The 22,688-nt window shown below is 34.9% G+C and overlaps 1 protein-coding gene across 1 annotated transcript in view; it reads right to left on the bottom strand.

The window, feature by feature from the left end:
* Positions 1-4,332: 4,332 nt before the first annotated feature.
* LOC124371391 (mitotic spindle assembly checkpoint protein MAD1-like) overlaps positions 4,333-22,688 on the bottom strand; it is a 34,145-nt gene continuing 15,789 nt past the window's right edge. Inside the window, exons 6-12 of the mRNA XM_046829722.1 lie at positions 17,031-17,300; positions 15,048-15,192; positions 13,876-14,056; positions 11,719-11,893; positions 10,860-11,032; positions 7,558-7,748; positions 4,333-4,490 (exon numbers count right to left, since the gene is read on the bottom strand). Coding sequence (XP_046685678.1) covers positions 4,338-4,490; positions 7,558-7,748; positions 10,860-11,032; positions 11,719-11,893; positions 13,876-14,056; positions 15,048-15,192; positions 17,031-17,300 — 1,288 coding nt within the window. The 3' untranslated portion in view covers positions 4,333-4,337. The remainder of the gene's footprint in view (positions 4,491-7,557; positions 7,749-10,859; positions 11,033-11,718; positions 11,894-13,875; positions 14,057-15,047; positions 15,193-17,030; positions 17,301-22,688) is intronic.

Here is a 22,688-nt window from a genome sequence, read left to right as displayed (position 1 = left end):
ACTAATTTAAATGATCTTTACTACGTTTTAGAAAATTGGGTTTTATGAGCGAACGTCTCAGAAACATTACAACTTACATATAACATGCTCGTCCTGCAAGTAAGAGACCCGAGGTGCAAGTCCTGACAGAGCAAGTACTTTTTGTGATTCAATTTTTATTGAAAAATTGTATGTATATATCAAAGATAGGTTAGGCTAGATATGTAGTAAATACACAAGATGAAATTATTTACAATTTCCATCTTACTTTACACATTTTTCACATGTATATCACCAGTTAACACTTTTATTGCAGCATGATACATGTACTTACTGACCTTAGGATAACTGGAAAAGTCGTAAGATATGTCCACCGTCATCAATTCTGTTTATTTTCGAATAACGAGGAAGGTTTTTATTCACTCTTTTAATTAAAAGAGGAAACTGGATTTTTAGCTCATAAGATTAAATAGTTTGTAATTGCTTAACACCTTGGTGTCAAGTTCAGGGCAAAAGTGCCACAGTAAAGAAAATTTGCTGTATCTACATTTTTTCCAACATAGTAATCTCCTCCCAATTATTCATTGTAGTTTAATAATAAACTGGACTTTCAAAGAGATATAAAAATATATGTGAGCAATTCTACAGAACTTCATGTGACATACACAGTATGTTGACTTTGAGATTCTCATTTTTCAAAATATGTTAAGTATTAATTTTTAACTTTTTTATTGGTATTATCCTGTCTCTATTGATTCATTAACTTTCCTGTTACCAATTTTTAGGTTTATATCAGTTAAAGGCTTAGAAGTACAATATGCAAATTCTATAATGGTTTTGAATATACGGATTACTTCAAACAAAAATAAAAGAAATAGATAAAACAAAATAAACATTAAGATATTCACATAAATTATTATTCATAATAAAGAAATTCATTATAAGCTATAATAAACAGGCAACACACAAAAAAGACACTATAAAAACAAAATCTGTATATTTTTATGAAATAATTGTTCAAGCATAGATACATCTTATAAAAAACTAAACGTTCACGGTAGCAAATTGAAACAGTATCATATTTAAATAAAGCAAAAATAAATGTTCATTATCAACTGTAAAATACAGGATATAATAATTATAAATTGACATGATATAATCGAGTCAAAGTCAAAAACTTGATAAAACATTAAAAAGATACAAATTGTACATCAGTTCTCTTGGAGAAAATAATTTTGATCTGGTAAAGCATACCAAATAGTTTTTGTATGGTGTTCAAAAAGCATGTATAATCAATAATTTATTTTTTTCGTGAGCATTTAACAAAATAAATTACTTTATGAACACTCAGTAATGAGTTCAACTATTTACACTATGTACACTTAGGATTATTAACCCTTTTAATGCCGACGTGCGCCGCGAGCGCTCGTCACTGTTTATTCGAGAAATGCCGACGTGCGCCGCGAGCGCACGTCACTTAGGTTTTACGAAAAAATGCCGACGTGCGCTGGGGGCGCTCGTCCAGTTTTTTTTATATTGTAGTTTTAATTACAGACCAAATGCCACTAAACTTTGCATACTGTATCTAGACAGTACTACTATTGATAAAAAAAAATCTTTTTTTCCTCTATGCTCAACATGTGATGACGTATATCAAGCCGTTTTCAACCTCATTTACGTCCAATCATTCAGTGAGCGTCTTTGGTTGCTGTGGTAATACGTTGTTACTAGGTTATGTTTTAATGGGAATTATTCGTGCTTTTCTTTTGTTTATTTCAGTTTGATTATATTATTATTAGTTTTGTGATTATTGTCAATAGATTTGAACATGAGTAAAAGAGCAAGATCGCCTGTAAGCGAAAATACAATTGTAAATAGTCTTATACAAAGTGGTCTCGCTGTTGCTAGTGAAGACGATCTTAGTGATCATTTTGTAGACAATATATCAGAAACTGATAGTGAATTAGGTTTAGGATTTGATGACGATACGGACAATGATCCTGACTATGAGGCTTCAGGTATGTCATCTGATGAAAGTGATGCAATGCCAGCAAGATCAGGTAGGGCTGTTCCGTCTAGTAGTAGGTCTAATGTAGATGCAATAATTGATGAAGTAGCAACAAAACCCACCCTTTCTCCACGTCGTATCTGGCAATGATTCTGATAACGATGGAAATATTGATATTATTCCTGATTGGACTGTAGTAATGAAAATAATGATAATGCTTCTCAGACTTTTGTTTTTCAGTGAAGTAATTGGTCCAAAACATTGTCCTCCTCACGATGCCCCTCCAATATCATATTTCAATTTATTTTTTACTGTAGGCCTTCTTACTCAGTTCGTAAATATGACAAATAAATATGCCAGAGAGTATATAAGATCACACACTCATTAAACATGTCACCTGAATCTAGGGCCCGTGATTGGAAGAACGTAACTATACAAGAAATGAAAGCATTTATTGCTACTCTCTTGAATATGGGTATTATAAAAAAAACCCACAATCGAATCATACTGGTCCACAACTCGCCATATGAACACAAATTGGTTTGGTAAAATGTTTTGCCGGAATCGATTCCAATGCTTGTTACAATTTTTTCATGTAGCGGATAATGATTTACTTTCTAAACCTGGACAACCTGGCTACGACCCATGTGGCAAGTTCAATTTTGTTGTAGAACATGCTAACCGGGTATTCAGAACATATTATACTCCACACCGTGAGGTGTCAATAGATGAGAGTCTTTGTGGGCACAAAAATGCCACTCCCAAATCCTTCAATATCTCCCCAACAAACACCACCATCGTTGGGGAATCAAACTATGGATGCTCTGTGACTCGGTCAGCAATTACTGTCTGGCTTTTGTATGCTATAGAGGTAGTAGAGACACTGAGAGTAACTTAGGACTTCCCTACAATGTTGTGAATAAATCTTTTGGATAATGGTCAATATTATCAAAAAGGTTACCATCTATTCGTTGATAATTTCTTTATGAGCATTCCACTGGCAAAAATATCTGTCTGAGAACCTAACTTACATCACTGGGACAATTAGAAGAAACCGCAAAGGTATACCACAAGAGCTAAAAAATAAATTTTGCAGTTGGACAAAAGACTTATATGCGTAATGATAACTTACTAATGTTAGGATACCGTGAGAAAAAAACCCAAAAAAACCTGTCTTTATTACTGTCGACTAAACATAAAGCTGAAAGTGTAGAATGTATAAGTAAAAGGAATCCTGACAAACTAAACAAGAAACCAACAATAATACATGATTATAATAAATTTATGGGAGGTATTGACAGTTCGACCAAATGCTATATTGCTACTTAGATGAACGCCGGACTGTCAAATACTGGAAAAAAAGTGGTATTCAACATATTTGGCCGAATGATTCTGAACGCATATATATTATACAAGGAAAACACAGCTAGCAAACAACTAAGTAGACTGCAGTTTACTTCATCTATTATAGAAACCCTAACCGATGAATGGTTTCAACACAAACAAATCCTTCAAGTGAGCGCAGAAGATGTACCCCAAAATCATGAATTTGGGATGGAATATTTACCTGGTCGAATGTTGAAGAACTGCAGTGTATGCAGCATACTTAGTTACAAGTAGTGGGGGGACAAGAAAACGTACAAGAACAATTTGTATAAAGTGCAAGAAGGGGATTCATACTTTGTGCTTCAGGCAAACACAAGTGTTAAAAAATTTTAAATTAATGTACCCTATATGTAAATAATTAGTTTTTAATTTTTATGTAACCTACTTTCTTTATTATTTCAACAAACAATTTACACATTGGGCTAAACAACACGTGTAAATAAAGTAATTTTGAATGAAACTGACCAAAATATGTCCTTATTGAATTTTGCTGTAAAATCTGGACTTTACAAGGTTTTTCGATAAAATGCTGTAACTTCTCTATTTTTCAAGGTAAGTTCTTCAAATTTGGTGTGTGTGTTAACAATTAAATATAGTACAATTGCCAGTAACTACTTTTTTAGTGAAGGCTAGTAAACAAAGGTACTTTTATATGTTCAAACTCATTTTTTTTTTAGTTTTTTATTTTTATTTTTTTGTTTTTTACAAATATAAATTATATAAATTTGTAAAAATTTTTAATACTCATTTTGTTTTTAAACACTCCACATTATTACGTAAAAAAACAACACCTCAATGAATAATTTCCTTCAATAAATAAAAAAAGTTATACATTTTTAAAAAATAGTTGTCAAATTATGGAAAAAGGGCCTTGGCATTCTTCGCATGTACTTTTTGAAAACAGGCTGGCATTTTTCGCATGGTCATTAAAAAAATGTCTGGCATTAAAAGGGTTAATACGTCTTCAATGAGATGTTAGGGTCTGCCGTTGGAATAGATTCATAGTGAGAGCAGACAAAAATACAGGAATGGAGTGTTGTTGGTGAAGATGTAGATCAATCAATTCTGAACAGGTGGCCGAAAATGGTGTCTCCAACAGTTCCATACCTCCACTCATCTGAAAACAAGTTAATGATTACCAAGGAATCTGCAAGAGTGACAAACACTAGATTAAGTGTATAAATCTACTTAATGGTAAAACTGGCAAACACTTAATATCTATCTGCTAAGTATGTCACATCCTAAATGGTAGTACCTAATATTAAGGCCTTTGAACACAACTTACATATCATGTTAGTTTTTAAAATATAGTAAAATAGTATCAACCAAACCCGTCTACAACAAATCCATATTTTGTAAACGGCACCTGTTATCTATAACTACTTGGTTGTACGAGCATAACTTTTGTAAGTTAATAAACAATATTGTCTATAGTTTATTATCAGCAATACATAAAACTAATGGATATTTTTATTAATACTATCTGTTTGATGAATTGAAAGTTATAAATTGGAAAAAAGGTTAGGGCATTTCAAATGGCTGCCCCTTTGAAATGGAAAATTGAAAAATTGATTATTCTGTTCCAACTAGGGTGTCGAATGGATTAGTAACACACACATTTTCAAATCACTCAGTTAAAACTGTTCCAAGAGATAAATTATTTAGTATAAAAAAAGTGCTGGGTAGATGGTAAAAGGAGGAGCATTTTAAATGTACCTTTACGTTGTGCCCATACAAACAATGTGTAGGAAATGTACCCACAAATTACAGAGAAACCCTGCATAGATTTATACTGCATTTTAGTTAGCTTTATTTTTCACCAATATGACAATGACCACTGTTTATTCGAATAATTTTTTGTAATATGTGTTTGTTTCCATGTTCCATGTTGTCCATTTATATACACCCTTACTTAGAAACAGTACCTATTAAACAAATAAATTATCTATTTAAACCAATTTGACTAACTTTCCTATTTTATAAATTATTTGCTCCAGTGCTACAATAATGTTATATATATATATTTATGCAAAACTCAATTAATTATCCTTGTCAATAATTCAGTTAATTTAATAATCAAACATTCTATTCTGCATTTTTAATACCTCATCAGCCATGTAAATCTCATTCCACCTGTTCTGGGAAATATTTATGTACCAATTCTAAATATTGATTCAATTTCTATTTCATCCATTTTTCCAAATTTAAAATTATCCAATTTTCTGACACCACTTACATTGTTTTGTTAGAGTGCAAAATAGCCATGAAAAAACAAGTGATAAAATAAAACTGTGGAAACTTCCAACTACATTTTTGAAAAAGTTAACAATTAAAGGTTTTCTATAAATTCCTGAAGATCATCTCTCCTTCCTGACTTCCAGCAATAACAGCAAATAAAGACTTGTGTTATAGATAAACCGCTTACAAAGACACTGGGTGATTTAAGTTCACGCAGGGTGGGGTAAATATCCTTCCGACACTCCCAGTCTCCCCACCACTGCTCGGCGCGCTTGCACGCTCGCTCTGTCTTCTACCCTAGCCACTGCATGGATAACCCTACACCAAAACACAAGCTCCCTGACTATTATAAATAGCTTACTGTCTATGGCTACATGAGTCTGTTCAATTAATACGCTTAATTTTACGGTTGGACTCGACACTTGTATAGGCCTACACACAAAAATACAATACAGTTATAGAATAGGTAAGTAGCTGCATTGTAAACAAAAAGGCTCAAGCAAGACACGATCAACACCGCTGATAAACAGAGACAAGGAGATGCTCGTCCCACTCCACACACATCACTGCGCACCACTCTCCCTCCACCGGAGAGGGACTCCCTCCTGTACACAGCTACTAATATATTTGCTTCTGCACAGATTCCTTTGCAAGAGGTTATCTACAGCTACTTTTCTGGGTATTGTACCAATTCCTCAATAACAGTTTATTTTAGCAAACTACTCAAATCTTTCATGCAACTATATTACCCACAGAAGTTTTAATTATCCCTTTGTAATTTCAAGAGATCCCTGTAGCAAATAGACTTCTTTTGGTAAGAAATACATTTTAATAATCAACTTCACCATTTTGGAATTAAACATTTTAAAACTGAAGAAATTGTTTTGAACTGTTCACAAAAAAAAAAAAACTCTAATCCTGGCAAAAATGGTAGGCCTCAGAATTCTTCTAAACCTTTATTTTTACAATTTAAATTATTAACTATGCATGCGGTACATCTTGAATTTAGTTCTTACTTTACAAAAATATTTTAACAATTTAAATAACATAGTATGAAAATATAACACAAGGCATCGAAATTATTTTCAATACCCCATTCACAGAATGATACTAATTGTAAAAGAGCTGATGTATATAGGAAGAAAATTATTAAAGAGTCTTCCTGAAGACTTGAAGAATAAGTGTGATATGCGGAAATTTAAGATTAGGCTTGGTAATTATTTTGTAAATTTCCCTATTTTGTTTGGATTCTTTTACTAAAAAGTAGCTAGTAAGTTTTAACCTTTCGAACACCAGGTTATAAGATAGTCGTGGAGAAAATACACGAAGATCTCTGTGGCGACTGTATACATCACCGCGATGTATGTTTTCTAATATAATCTACTAACACAAGCTAAACTACCTAATCCAATCAAACTCATCTTTAACTTTAACATTAATTTTTTACAAATTCCTTTGGAAAAGAGTTTTTATGAGTATCTTTGTTTACATTAACGTGGGTAGTTGTTAATTGTATGTATTTTCTACTTGTGTACTGCATGCATAAATACTACAGTCTTAAAAATTTATAAGGGACCTACAATGTTAATTATTTCAATCCTCAGGTAATATCAGTGGTTTTGTGTGTCATTCACTCATTGATTTTTACAGGTCCCATACTTTTATGCAAAACTTCATAACAAGTTTATCTTTTAAGATATAAATCTATTTTTTTAACATTACATAAAACTAAATTGATTCCTAAAGCTGGTTCTGACTGAATGTTAATTAAAATTAATTTGTTTAACATACACACTAACTTCTGGTAGCCAAGAGTTAATTACATGAAATATAATTTTTCTCTATGTAATGATTCTAAGTATAGATCTGTAAATTATGCAGACAAATACTCCCATATAAATAACTCGAGTAAGCTGAACCACACACCGATCTTAGTTCTCTCCTACCTTAAACAGCAAATGGTCATCAGGAGCTTCAGCATAGAGGCTGCTCAGTCTGTATATCTTGTTGGGCAGACCGTCCACCTTGTAGCCAAACAGTTGATAGACAGCCTCGCGGAACTCGTGGCTTGTCGTCTTGAATACTTCCCTCAGTCGCTGATTCTGACGCTCAAACGACTTCATCTTCTCCTTTAGTTCTAATATTGAACAACATTTTCTATTATTAACAAATTTAACTGGAACTGACAAATGCCTGATACTAGGCACTCTAGTCACAGTCTAGATGGCAGCGACTGTCACTTACCATGTCTAACCGGTTATTGTTATTACGTTTATAAAATACGGTCAAAGAGTATTTATTAATTTAGATATTAATACAAATAAGAATGCTCAATTTATGTAGATAATGAACTCTCTGTCAAATTTAATGTTTACATGTGTATACAGTGGAATCCAGGAACAGGTCCAGGAGGAAATTTATATATAACGATAATACTCAACTAATTACCTAAAAAGTGAAAATGGGTGAATCATTTAGTAAAAAAAGTTTCATTAAATACGCATACAATTATTTTATTAAACCAGGCTGCACTAAAGGCACTTGATACCTGTTTGTTTGATTCGAAAGCAGTTTGGGAATACAAGAATGCTCTGACAGAGCTGGCTAAGAATAACAGAGTAGTACTGTTAGTCTCATCTCAGTACTCGGTTGGATGCCGGGCAATGAGGGTATTCATGAAAATGAAAAAAGCAGATATCCTCGCAAAAAAGGGAATGGAGTCCATTATGATAAGGCCAGAGCCAGGTTGTGGGATAACTTTCTCCAACAGCAAAGCTCTTGTAAAAGAGTGGGAAAACGGATAAAAAACTATAATTGGAGTAGGGCCTTCAGGATTAAGACAATCTAAAATGTTTATCTCTCCTTATGCTAAAGGTAATATCAGGAAGGTGCCCTTTGGGTGGGCCAAAGATAAGATGGTACGATCAAGTGGTCGAAGATGTGACCCGGTGTGGAGGGTCTGTGGATCTGGCGGAAGACAGGGTGGCGTGGAAGAGGCTCATAGACGAGGCAAAGAATCGACTGAGATTTGTTACGCCCCGGCAGTAAGTAAGTAAGTATGCTAAAGGGAAAGTATCTCTCCTAGATCAGAGAAAGGAGGACATAAGAATGATATTAGAATGATAGATATGGATGTTGACAGGACATGGCCCCCTAAGGAAACATCTTATGAGGGTGGCCCTTAGCCAGACTGATGAATGCAGACTCTGCGGAGAAGAAGAAGAATCAGTGGAGCGTATTTGGCTAAACTATCATGCCATATCAAAAATTTGGAAAATATTCCTGGGAACATATCTCCTCAGCCCCAAGGACATCAGAGAACAGGAGCCTTCAAATCTGATGGGCTTCTGTAAAAGTCTCAGATTCTGAGGACACAAATATAAGTAAGGGAGGCGCAAAAGTCCTTTTAGGACTAAGTGCGGAGACAATTAGTCTCTTTCCCTCAGTATAAAAAAAAGTATTTATTAGGACAAATTACATATGGTACAGTACATCAATCTTAAAGTTTAAAAACAGTATGAAATTGTAACTTATATGTTAAGTATGAGTTAAATTAAGAAGTGAAATCAAAGAAAAACTGGACGTATGGTACTGATATTATTGTTGAGTACAATATTAATTGTTAAAAGACATGAATTCAGTAATTGTGTGTTGTCGCCTTGAAGAATCTATTGGATGACGTGTAGTTTCGCCATCATGTCATAAACATGATATTAGCAGGTGTAGCAGTAGCCTGTTTCTCTAGTTAACCTAGCACAAGATAAAGTGCTGCTGCACCGCTACATGTGACACCAACTCTCCTTTATCACTCAGGTTCTCGTAGTTACTTCCTTTCTCCTCACACTCCATTGATTCTTGAGTGACTGCACGAAGGGCGTCTAGCTTGTCTTTAAATGTAACGGTGGTATGCTTTCACTTACTTGTGATAACAATCAATTCTCACAATTTTATTACGCAAATAATCACAAAAGTGGAACTGATGTTTGCACTGAGACAACAGATTACACACTGCTAACTAGAGATGGGTGGTGTATAATGTATTAAGTGTCAGTAACATCGTTATTAAGTGGTAACCAATTACCAGGATAATGTGTTAACAGTAAATTTTCATAATTATTAAAATTACTAGCTGTTTCCCGCGGCTTCGCACGCGTCTCTTAAGCTTTGCCCGTATATTTCTTTGCCTTCAAATAGTGTTTGGATATTTTAATATACGTAACTACTGTGTTGTAATTGCAGTTTATAATGTGCAGGCGCTTTGATAACTTTTATATCTTGCAGTACAGCCTGGTGGTTAGTTACATCAATGGGCATTGCGTATAAACCTTCTACATAGAAAAATACAAATTTTCATAGTGATCGGTCCAATAGTTTCTGAGTCTATAAAGGACAAACACACAAACATTCATTTTTATATATTATGATTGCAGAAACAGTTTTAAACAAAATTTGTCGTTTCTCTTAAGCTTACTCTATGCTTTAAAACTATAAGTGTAAAGAAATTTATTTATAAATATATTTTTTGTCGCATTATATATGTTTACAAAGAACAGCTGATTAAAAATTTGAAAAGACTCTTTCACTTAATAACATATGTTTGCTGCAATGCATTTCTTACGGGTATTTCTGTAACCAGTGGGGCGGAATCCTGAATCGGGAAAGGGATAAAAAGTATCCTATAACCTTCTACAGATCAAGACGAACAAATTAAAAAAAAAATTAGGCGAATCCGTCCAGCCGTTTGTGAGTGATGCTGTTACACACGAACAGTTTCATTTTTATATATATAGATTAATAGCTGTAAACAAAATTGAACTGATAGACTAATTAATTGTGATACAAAATACAAATTCTATGGACGAAAATTCATCTTGTATGTTAGCTAGCTAAAAGATTGAAAGTTTTGTATATTTTTGTGTGGCTCTATTAACAAATTTTTTAGGTTTTTAAAGCTCTAATAGCTGTTAATAGTCATATAGTAGACTTGGAATTAGGAATCCAAAATGCATAAAGACAGATAAGACTCTTAACACTCAATCTACATTTAATGGCTAAAGTACATAAAAATACGGTAAGAGGAGCAGCAAGAACTGTTCTCTACCATTGCTGGATCCATACTGAGTCACAAAACACTATAACACCAAGACAATCTAACCCCTTCCTCATCACGGGAATTTGTACATTACTTTCTGAACTGGCCTCAAATGATTTAAATTTTAACAGAAAATAGTGACACTCTGTTTGTTACCTTCCACTTCCTTGGTGGAGCTGGAAGCCATCTTGTCTGCAACAGCTAGTGTGAGGTCGTGAGTGTGGCCCTCCTCTAACAGCCGTACCCTCTCTCTGAGCTTGGCCGCCTCCGCCTGACACTGAGCCAGCTCCGTCTGCTGTCGTTGCTCTGCCTCTGCCTGTGGGTTCATTCTGTGCCACCATAAACATGTGTATTACAATTTTACTAAACGGTCAGAATGAAGATGAAAATCTGAATTTCATTACAGATATGGTTAGCAATAGATTTGTATCTTCAGATAGAACCTGTAGAATGTTTCCAGAAAACACTTTTCATAGACTCTTTCTGGACAAATTTTATCCATTAAATAGAAATAACCTAGGCTATTTTAAAATAAGATATCACAAAAGAAATATTTTTTATTTTTTAATTCTTAGAGGCTGACACAGCTGGTGCCATGTCTATCATGTAAGTTTTCAGGTTTTCACTGTGTCGAAAAACATTTTGGGACTTGGTTTTAAGTTTGAAAAATTCTTCTTGGCTGAATGGTATTTGACTAATACAACTTTTATAAGCTGACTTTTTACGCTCAGTTCTAAAAGAAGACATTGCAGAGCATGTTTCTAAGACGAAAAAGTGTTACTTTTCCTTTCAGATTTCATTTATTCGAGAAGTTTTCCATTGATCAGAGGATTAAGTATACCATGTATTGTAATTAAACATGAAGATGAATGGAATGACCTGAAAATATAACTAAGAATTTGGACATTTAATTACATTTCATAAGATACTTTTTGATGCCAATAAGAGATCAAATAAATTAACCGTACATGTAACAATTGGAAGTACGGGCTTGGTAATAATGAGGTAACCTTACCTGAAGTGCATTATCTTGCAGTCTCTCATGTCGAAATCTCCTTTCAAGGACCTGTACTCCATTTGTATCTTCAGTTCTTCCACCTCCTTCTGGAGACTCTCCTTTTCCTTCACCAAAGCTGCCTTCTCTGCCAGAAGAGCATCCATGCGCTCTGATGAAGCCTTGTTTCCATAACCTGCAATAATTCTCCTACAGTAGTAAAGTTTTATTCCTGCATTTAAAATGCCCTTACAATGAAGATACCATAAAACAACAAAATGTTCATAAGTGTTAGCGATCCAAATTAGACTCACACATATGCCTCAAGACTTATGTAATCATGCAAAGCTACTACTTATGCACTCAAAATATATTTTAAGATATTCAACTTGGTGATTATTGCTACAGACATCCCATTAATATGATCAAGAGGCAGGAAATTATTAACAAAGAAAAGTCTTATTAGAAAATGGAAATAATCTTTTGAATTGTCAGCGGGAATGTGAAGCTTGGTCTTATGTATTTCTAAGTTTTTATTAAGAGAATTAAAACAAGTGATTTGACTAATAGAAAATGGTATTTTTTAAAGCATTTACAAAACTGGAAATGAGAAGAAAATTTCATCAGTGTGAATAATAACAAACAATGACGTGTTCTTAAAAGCCCAAAAAACTGAAAGGAAATAAAAATTCCAATAACTAGGGTTAGGTCGATATCGATACTTGACATTACAATTACAACTCTTAGCAGTGTAAAGGTTTCCTGATTCCCTTTGCACTTGATTCTGATACCAATATTTCCAACGTATTTTATTACAAAATAATTAATAAAAGTGCTTAAAATAAGCATGGAAAGTTTGTTGAAGCTGCACATAAAATCTTCAACTAATTCTATTCTTATTGGCAGTACGCAAATTGTCAATAGTTAAAACGTGTTATAGTCACAATTTCTTGTACGGTAAATTTTATATATCAAAAAAGTAATTACTGTATTAAAAAAAATAATGTTTATGAAATGGGGGAGGAAGGGAGGGATCAGAAACTCTTTATTACAATATCTTTGAGAAATGTATAGCTTCAATTAACAATAATTTTATGTCTGTAATATAATTTATAATAATAATGTTTACACAAAAGTACATATAGTATAGAACATACATATATGTTATCATGACCAAGAGTATTTAAACATTTTTGTCTGGCCACTCTTTGTTTTAATTGTAACAAAACAAAATTATCCAGTGCATTATATTCTTAACTACTATCTATAATTAAAGAGGGCGAAAAGCCAAGTTTTTGTTAATTTAGATATGATACAAAAAGCAGGCATATCGATAACAGATTGTAAGGATATTTCTCTTCTTCTCCATTGAGACATTAAAAAGAATGCACTTTATGAAGACGAAGAGAAATATCCTTCCAATCTGGTAAAGGTAAGTCTGCTCTTCCCATTCTATCTAATTATTTAGTTACTAACACTATTTATGTATTAGTTAAAAATAATATTCATATATTAGTTAACAATAATATTTAGTTATTATTTATATAGGAATCTGTATCTGTAAGTTAAAACCAAATTTTAGAATCGGAAGAAATCAAATCTTTTTAGAATTGGCCAATCATTGCTGAAAAGACAAAAGTGCAAAATAGATCATGACCATAATTTCAGAGAAGAGTTCTACTAACCTTCCACATCCATGATGGCTAGACTAGGATCTAACTCCAACTGTAACATGCGTTGCTGATACCCAGACACCAGCTTCTCTAAAGCCTCCAGCCTGGAGTTGGGCTGGGACTCCAGTCATGGATCATGACCATAATTTCAGAGAAGAGTTCTACTAACCTTCCACATCCATGATGGCTAGACTGGGATCTGACTCCAACTGTAACATGCGTTGCTGGTATCCAGACACCAGTTTCTCTAAAGCCTCCAGCCTGGAGTTGGGCTGGGACTCCAGTGAGACTCCAGTCATGGATCATGACCATAATTTCAGAGAAGAGTTCTACTAACCTTCCACATCCATGATGGCTAGACTGGGATCTGACTCCAACTGTAACATGCGTTGCTGGTACCCAGACACCAGTTTCTCTAAAGCCTCCAGCCTGGAGTTGGGCTGGGACTCCAGTGAGACTCCAGTCATGGATCATGACCATAATTTCAGAGAAGAGTTCTACTAACCTTCCACATCCATGATGGCTAGACTGGGATCTGACTCCAACTGTAACATGCGTTGCTGGTACCCAGACACCAGCTTCTCTAAAGCCTCCAGCCTGGAGTTGGGCTGGGACTCCAGTGAGACTCCAGTCATGGTCACCTCTTTCTGGCACGAGTCCACCAGGCTGCGCAGATCATCTCGTTCCTGTCACAATTTACAGTGGTTATGAATAAACACCAATCCTCACATTCATAACAATGGACATCTCTGTATGGTTTGACAATGTTGAACAGGTATTACTTAAAACATCTGGTATGGTCCAGTTTCCATCAAACGTAATAAAAAGCGTTGGCCTCTATAAGTATATAAAATAATAGTATTTGTCCTACATTAAATAGGCAGATAGTATTAATAGGTAATATTTCAAATAAAACCAAATACTCAGAAAGTAAAAAAAATTAATGCTGGTCACTAGAGCAGTTGAGAACTGGCAACAATTAATGGTTCTCCTGCTGCTGAATGTGGTAGACGTGCTTTAGTATAGTCCGTTGCAACTTCTTCCTTGCTCCCAGTCTATACAGGCTGTAGCCAGTACACCTTTCTACTTGTATCTTTCCCTGTTATTCTCTTTGTTCAATTCAGCCTACTACCAAGCAACTCTGAACTTATCCTGTGATGTGATACACATTCTTTTTTCTGTTATATACAATGCTCTTGTTGCAACCAGTGGTTTGGTACCTTCTGGGGCCACTTCCAATCATTAAGTATTTTCAATAAGTTACAGTAGTTAGTAAAAAACAAATTAATTTACTTTCATATTTTCTAGATATTTTGAGGGTTTAAAACTAATTGTAAAAATTTTGTATGTACAACTGTTTAATATGCCTCCACAAAGCGGATAATCCATAAGCTGTATTTACAATTAATTTAATATTGTGAAAATACCATAAAATACACACACACACACACACGCACGCACGCACACACACACACACAATTTTCCACATGAAATCAATTTAAATGATATCTATGCCTAACCTAGACCTAGATATTTCAAAACCGAATATAATGGTCGAATTCACATTACATTTAAACTACAATAATCTTTTACTTGTGTTAAATGTTTTTATTACACGTGATAGTTTTAAAATATTACTTTCATTTTGTAATTATAGATACTAGAAAGTTTACTTACCCAAGTGATAAGAGTGATCTGTTTTCGTAGCCTGCGGATCTTGGTGGATTGCAGCTCCAAGTTTTTCTTTGTGTTAGCAAGCTGATCATTGGCTTCTTGTAGCTGTTTTAGTTTTTCATTGTGAACTTCTTTGAGGCTTTTCAGTCTGAAATTTAGAAACACAATAACTCTATTATATTGTGTAGAAGTTATGTGTATATAAAAACTTGTTGCAGTGTTCCACTTTAAAGCTTATGCAGGTGTGACATGTGTTCTTGACTTCTGTGCAGTGACAACGCTTGCCTGCATTTTCTTCCATCTAGATCTCCAGCTGTTGTCGGATATGATTCCATTTATTTTAATAACAGTTCATTGCCACACATAGTAAGTTTTAAGTACATGTTTATGTATGAAGTTAAGTACAACATAGGAAGAGGGTACATTTCTATCCTCGAAAAGTAGTGTTATATACATTTTGTAACATACAACGATGGCAAATTTTCGAACTCCAACTATCTATCCTTTCAAACCATCCATCATCAATAACAAACTTTAAACAAAGAAAATAAGTTCTTGTGAACAGCTGACATCCACGCATACACACATCAGATAAACATTGATGCACTAACACGAACTGCAAGTCAAATAAAACCACAATACAGTACTTTGATTATCTGTCTACAGCTTCTTACTCACAAAAGTACGAGGAAAACAATTTTACGTAATCAATAATTTGTTTACTCTTAATCAGCTGTCATCCGTAATATATATATCATACACAATCATAGACATAGAATTTACGAACTTAAAGTCAAATACGTCTTATAAAAATCATATTTCCTTTTTTCATCTATCTACAGTTATCACAAATATTTGATCAAAATTTGATATTGAATACATATAAACAAATTATTATATAACTTTTTATATATTGGAAGTTTTATATGCAGGGTTTACACAAAAGAACTCCAGGGTTTTTAGGTTAAATATTTAAATCAAATTACAAACTTAATGTAATGTGTTATACATAATTTTAAAGGTAATATAATCAACATTATTTTACAATTCAATAAATTTCAATGTGGACCCTATTAGTGACACAGCATGCATCAAAATAATATTCAAGCTCTCCCCATATCCTGGCCAGCATATCTGGGTTTCCACGCGAGCAATTATTGTTGTCGAACAATGGTTTGAGATTTTCATAAATAGTAGTTGGCAGTACTGCTGATTGTTGACTTTGAAAATACCTTAGCAGACACTCACTCAGTTATTGTAGTGCCTGCTAACAAAAGGTAACGCCTCGACAAAAGGCACAATGTGTTGGCTTGTAGAAACTAGTTTAATTGTTACGGTTCAGAGGAACTTTCAATGCAATTATGGTGGAGATGTGCCCACATTGAAGTTTACTGTTGTAAAAAAGTCTTGGTTATATTACTTTTAAAATGAAAACACATTAAATTAAGTTTCTGGTTTGATAAAAATCTTTAACCTCAAAACCCTGCAGTTATTTTGTGGAAACCCTGTAATTGATGTATCACCATTTCTTTTGAACATTAATACTGTATTTTAATTAACTAGTAAATTGAAAACTATATTTGAGATATAGCTATTTTACCTTGTTTCCCAAATTACAAAGACCCTACAATAGAACACACTAGTAGGGAAACTAATATTAGTTCCAAAGAGGGTTTTTATCTACATGTTGGAGATATATCTTTCTGGTAAAATGTTGTTTCAAGTTATATAAATACTACCTTTTAGGCAACTATTATGACTGGCTGATGTTAACATAGCATATTATGCACCACAAATTTATGTTCTAATCACACAGGTTTAATTTTGCTAAGAACAAGAAGTAAGCTAATAATAAAAATTTTGAGAGTTTTGTAGAAAACTCCAGGAATTTTCAGGCCAAATTTAAATACAATGTATTTTTCATGTTTTAGGTCACATAGCAGGCATCCTATAATACACCTGTATGTCACAAAGTATGTGACTTACACGCTCTCTGCTTGCGCCTTCTCTTGTGACAGAGTCAGCTCACGTTGCTGCAGTGTCTCTATACAGCGGCGTAAAGCGAGTGGGCCATGCAGTGGAGCGGACCCCATCACAGAACGGGCCAGTCCCTCCCACTCATTCAGCCGCCCTTGGGCTACGCCTACCTCCACACGCAGACTCACGCACTCTCGCTCACGCTCCTCCAGTTGCCGCAGCTTGGTGCGCAGGTCCTCCACAAGCCCTTCCAAGTAGACGGTGTTGGTGGTCGCTTGTCTGTAACACAACAAAAAGCACCAACTTGATGACATGACTAGACTTCCGTAAATAAACAGTTACGATTCATTAAAAATTTAGGAAGATAGCTAGGAAAACTAGAAGACTTTCTTTTTGTTCAAAATAAGAAGGATTGACAGACTGGTTACATTTTATGCTTAATCTGGTGAATACCAAATTTACAGTTTTAATGGTATTTCTTTCATGACAACATTGAATAAGGTAACTTCAGTACAGAAAGTTGCTTTTATAATAGTAATTTACTGCTACAGGAAGATCATTAGTGTACAACAATAATTAAAATTAGTACATAAATAAATGTATGCTATATATATATATATATATATATATATATATACCCATCCACAAAAGTTAATAATAATGTGAACATATTTTAACAGACCTCAAAAGTACAAGAAATAATGGTTAAAATATAACAACAACTTAGGTGAATATATTAATATACAAGTTATCAAAATAGTGTTTACATCCAACTATAGTACTTATCATATTTAACTATAATTTATTTAAAAACTATAAATATATATAATGTTTTTGTTAACCTTTATCTAATAGGACATTTAAAAAAAGACAGTCTATAGATTTCTTTTTTTAGTAGCGAAACGAATCGAAGTATTTTTACCTTATAATTGAACTAGCTTGCACACCTTATGCTAAATCCTGTATTGCCTAATATGTAAAGTACACAGTATATCTAGATATCTAATTATATACAGTATGTCCCATGAAAATATTTACATATTAAAGCTTCCATAACATGCTCATTTACTGGCCCATCATTTTGAAACTTTCCACACTTTTCAATTAGAATATCAATAATAGTGTTTAAAATTTACAACTGTCTCATTCAAAAGAAACATATTTAAAATTAAGTGCATTAAAAGAAAAACATATAAATGAAAAACTTATTGTAAAACCAATTTATTCAATCTAAAATCCATCCACAGAAACAACAATATACAATAGACAATAGACAAACTCTTTATTAACAAAACATCAAGAATTGCAATGGCGTCAAGTTTTACAAAGTTGGTTCTTTATCTGCCATCCTGTTCTTCTCCTTTCCAGTTCATGAACTCATCCATGGAGTAGAATGGTCGGCCGGCCAGCCATCTGGTTAGTTTGGTCTTCAATGTATTTCCTTGTAGCATTTTTATGTCCTCCGGAAGGTGGTTGAATAGTCTCCTGCCAATGTAGGATGGTTTCCTCGTAAACAGAGCAGTGCGGTGTTGTGGCAGGTGGAAGTTTAAAGCTTGGCGCGTGTTATAGTTATGAAGGTTGTGGCCTCGTTGTAACTCCTCTTTGACAGCATGCATTATGACCTCTCTAATGTAAAGGCTAATGATCGTTAAGACACCTTCATGAATGAAGGCGTCTCTGCAGCTTTCCCTTGGACCGAGACCTGACATAATTCTGACTGCTCTTTTCTGTAACAGTAGGATTCTTTTTACGTTTCCTGCTGTTGTGCCTCCCCAGACCACGAGACCGTATCTCAGGTGTGACTCGATCAGAGCATAGTAGGCGATCCTTGTAGTTGCGTCATCACTGGCACTTTTTACTCTTTTTAAGATGTATAAACATGTGTTCAGTTTTTTTGAGAGTGTGTCAACGTGATTGTTCCATGATAGGTTGTTATCAATGGTCATCCCGAGGAATTTGGTTTGGCTTTCCATTGATACATCAGGCAGTGCGGGAACGTCCTCTCGTCTCCTTCCAGAAGCCAGTTGTTTGGTCTTTTCAGTGTTGACAACCAGATCGTTTTCGTGGCAGTATTGGTATGCTAAGTTTAGCGCAGTATAGGAGTTGACTGCCATATTATTAGGTGTTGACTCAGACATTAAAAGTGTTTGTGTCGTCGGCGTACATCAGTGGCGCACAGTGTGTGCCTAAGTACTGCGGCATGTCATTAGTCATGAGGATGAATAGGACTGGTCCGAGCACTGAGCCCTGAGGCACGCCTCTCTTGACAGGCAGGGGGTTTGATCTCAGTGTTTGTGAGAGATTTTTGTGTCTGCATTGAATCTCAACTGTCTGGCTTCTCCCCTCCAGGTAGCTCTTGAACCACTCTTTAGCATGTCCTTTAATTCCAAGTTGTTCGAGTTTGTAGAGGATCAGCTCGTGCCCCAGGCAGTCAAATGCCTTGCTGAAGTCCAGCATGATACTTGTGACTATGTTTTTCTCTTCTAGGTTGTCGATGATAAATTCCGCAAGTTTAATAATGGCCGATGTTGTGGACCTTCCTTTAATAAAGCCGTGTTGATTGTCTGTTAAGAGGTGGTGTAGCTCACAGTGGTCCATTAGTCTTTTCAGAACTACTTTCTCGATCACCTTAGAGCATGTTGGGATCAGAGAAATGGGCCTGTAGTTAGTGGCTTCTGTGTGGCTTCCACCTTTGAGCTTTGGGTATACTTTACTTTGTTTAAGGGCTGATGGAAAATGGCCATGAGCAAGGGATAGGTTTATTATTTTAACTATAGGTTGTATCAGTGGTTTACTGCAGTGTTTTAGCATTCTTGCTGAAATTTCATCAATCCCTGCTGAGGTTTTAGGTTTAAGACTCTTTATTATGGCCTCGACTTCATGTTCATTAGTGAGAGGCAGCTGGGTTAAATCGTGGTTTGTGGTTTGGGGTTGGCTTGCAGTCTGTTTTCCTATTCTTGGCTGGTGACTTAGGGTGTGATCTGCTATATTTGCAAAGTATTCATTAAGGTGGTTAGCTATTTGAAGAGGGTTGGTGATGACGTCTCCTCCAATGTTAAGTCGTGGTTGGGATAGTTTAGAACATTTGATTCCTCTCTCACTATTTATAACCTGCCATAAGGCTTTTGATTTGTTTTCGGAGTTAGCTATGTGATTTGCTGCTGCTTGCCGTTTATTTAATTTTAGCCTGATATCATATTCTTTTTTTGCCTTGCTCATTTCATTTTTATCTGTTTGTGCACCTGTGAGCTCGTACGTTCGGAGCCATGTCAGATATGTTGCTTTAAGACGATTGGTTTCCTCATCCATATATATTGGTGACTTCCTTTTCTTTTGTCTCACGGTCTTCCTAGGGCATATCATGTTCATGGTTCCGATAGTGGTTGATAGAAAGTTGTTGTAGGCTATTTCCGCTGAGTCCGAGTTAAGTACATTTTCCCAGTCTTCTTGCTCCAGCTGAACTTTCAGAAGATTTAGGTTTTCTTGATTTAGTATTCTGCAGATTGTCTTCTTTTGGGTTGGTACTGATGTTGCGTGGTTTATTTCGCAGAGTTGAGCAGTGTGGTCTGAGACTCCGGCATGAATTACAGTTGAGGTTGTTTGTTCCTTGTGTAGGTTCGTGCAGATAAAGTCTATTGATGTGCTAGACGTGGGGGTGACCCGGGTTGGGGGGAGTGGCAGTCTTGAGATGTTGTGGCTGCTTAAAGTGTTATTTAGCATTTGGTTGTCCCTGTTTGTTGTCAAACCATCAACATTAATGTCCCCCATTACTAGAAGTGGGTGATTTTCTGCTTTTGTCTCCTCAATTGCTGCCGAAAGTAGACTCAGTGCTTCTTCCAGCCGTCCTGCTGGAGTTCTATACACGCCAAGAATGTACTGTTGCCTTTTCCCCATGGTTAGTTTGATCATTGCCATTTCAAGTGTCAGTTCTTGGCTATGGCTATTGATATTTATAGCCTGTACTGATGTTTCCAGTTCATCTTTAACAAAAATGGCAATGCCTCCTTTTTTGTGAATCTTGCGACTGAAGTGTGTTGTTAAGCAATAGTTTGGCACTCTGGTGTTTTCTATTTGGTCCTTTTTTTAGCCCGTGTTCACTAAGAATGATAATGTCTGGGTTTATTTCATCAAGTAGGTGGTTTAGCCTATTCGTTTTGTTGCTCATTTCTTGCATGTTTTGGTGCAGGATGGAGAGTTTATTTAAAGGATTTGTTAAACTTGAGGTGGCTGTTGGTTTTTCTGTGTTTACTGCAACATTTTGATGGAGAACTGGAGGTGTTTTGTCTTTTAGTGGCTCTGGGTGTACAAATAACTTGTACACTCTTAAAAAGATTTCTGGGTATTCACAAAAGTTCCTCTTTGATAACGTAAACATGAGAGAGTTGTAAAATGTACATCATTCTTGGTATCCAAATTGTAAAGTGTGAAAAGTTAAAAATGGTCATATAATCTTAGATGTGTAAACTTCTTCATGGGACACACTGAATCTTAAAATAATACAATATAGAAACTCTATTTTGAATAAAAATTAGAAACCATTAGTTAATACAAATAATGAAATGAAAAATTTCTTTATTTACAGAGGCAAAGTTAGGACTTAAAAGTCCTCTCTACCACTTAACCTCCATATTTTTAACAATAATCATAATCATAATAACATATTTATTTATAATAACATTATATTAATAATCATATTTTTAACAGTTCATTAGCATTGACATTAAAATATTAGCCTTTATAGAATATATTTATAGATTTGAATTAGTTTATATTTATAATGCAGTTTCAAATTTTACTCCTATTTTAAAAGCGAACTTAAGATGGATAGCTGGCAGCTGACAATGTTTCCGCTTAACACATTCACTGCTGCCAGAAAATACGTAAAATACAAGCCCATGCTGAAAATATTTTTTTTAGGTTTTACTTACCATTATTATGTGGAGACTTCATATGCACCATCAATGATGTGTATATGTCCATATATACATATATACAGCAACAATATAGTAGCGGCACCGGAAGGTGCCGGCCGCACTCGGCAGGTCAGATGCCATTGGACACCCGACGGTGTCAGTCGCGTCCGTCACTTTCCACGCACAACACTTTTCACTGTTCAAATTGTTTACAGTATTCATTCATTTGTAACCGTCATACACACAATTATATACAATATTTACAATATTTCCACTTTTTCCTGCCTCATTTTCTTTCCTACTCATGATACTTGTCGAAGCATCTCAGTGCACATAGGCCAGGTTCGCCAGGGCACTGGGCACAAAAGAAAAGGGTCATGGTTCTTTTCTTTGTCTTTGAGCATTCTCTGCATCGTTTTCTCTTCATCCTTTCTCCTGTGTTGTCAGGTGTGTCCATTTTTGACAATACGTGTCTGACAGTTGTTTGTTGTCTAGGCCGGAGTGGAGGTGTGATTGCGTTTGCTGCAGGCAAAAGCATGTTGATGATGGACAATCTAAAGTGGTACAGCGATCTTTTCCTTGGGTTGGTTTGTAAATAAAGTTTGAAGGAGTTCACCAACAACGTCTGAAGGAAATGGACGAAGATCTTTTTGTACCAGCGAATTGATTTGTGTTCGAAGGCATAATAGCTCATAAGCTGATCATTTCGGTCCACACCCTTCATATGGGCGTTGTACTGTATTATGGGCAGAGG

Source organism: Homalodisca vitripennis, unplaced genomic scaffold (genome assembly GCF_021130785.1).
Source record: "Homalodisca vitripennis isolate AUS2020 unplaced genomic scaffold, UT_GWSS_2.1 ScUCBcl_1354;HRSCAF=4868, whole genome shotgun sequence".
Lineage (NCBI taxonomy): Eukaryota > Metazoa > Arthropoda > Insecta > Hemiptera > Cicadellidae > Homalodisca > Homalodisca vitripennis.
The sequence above is the reverse complement of the archived record's forward strand: the minus strand, read 5'-3'. Positions and strand labels throughout refer to the sequence as shown.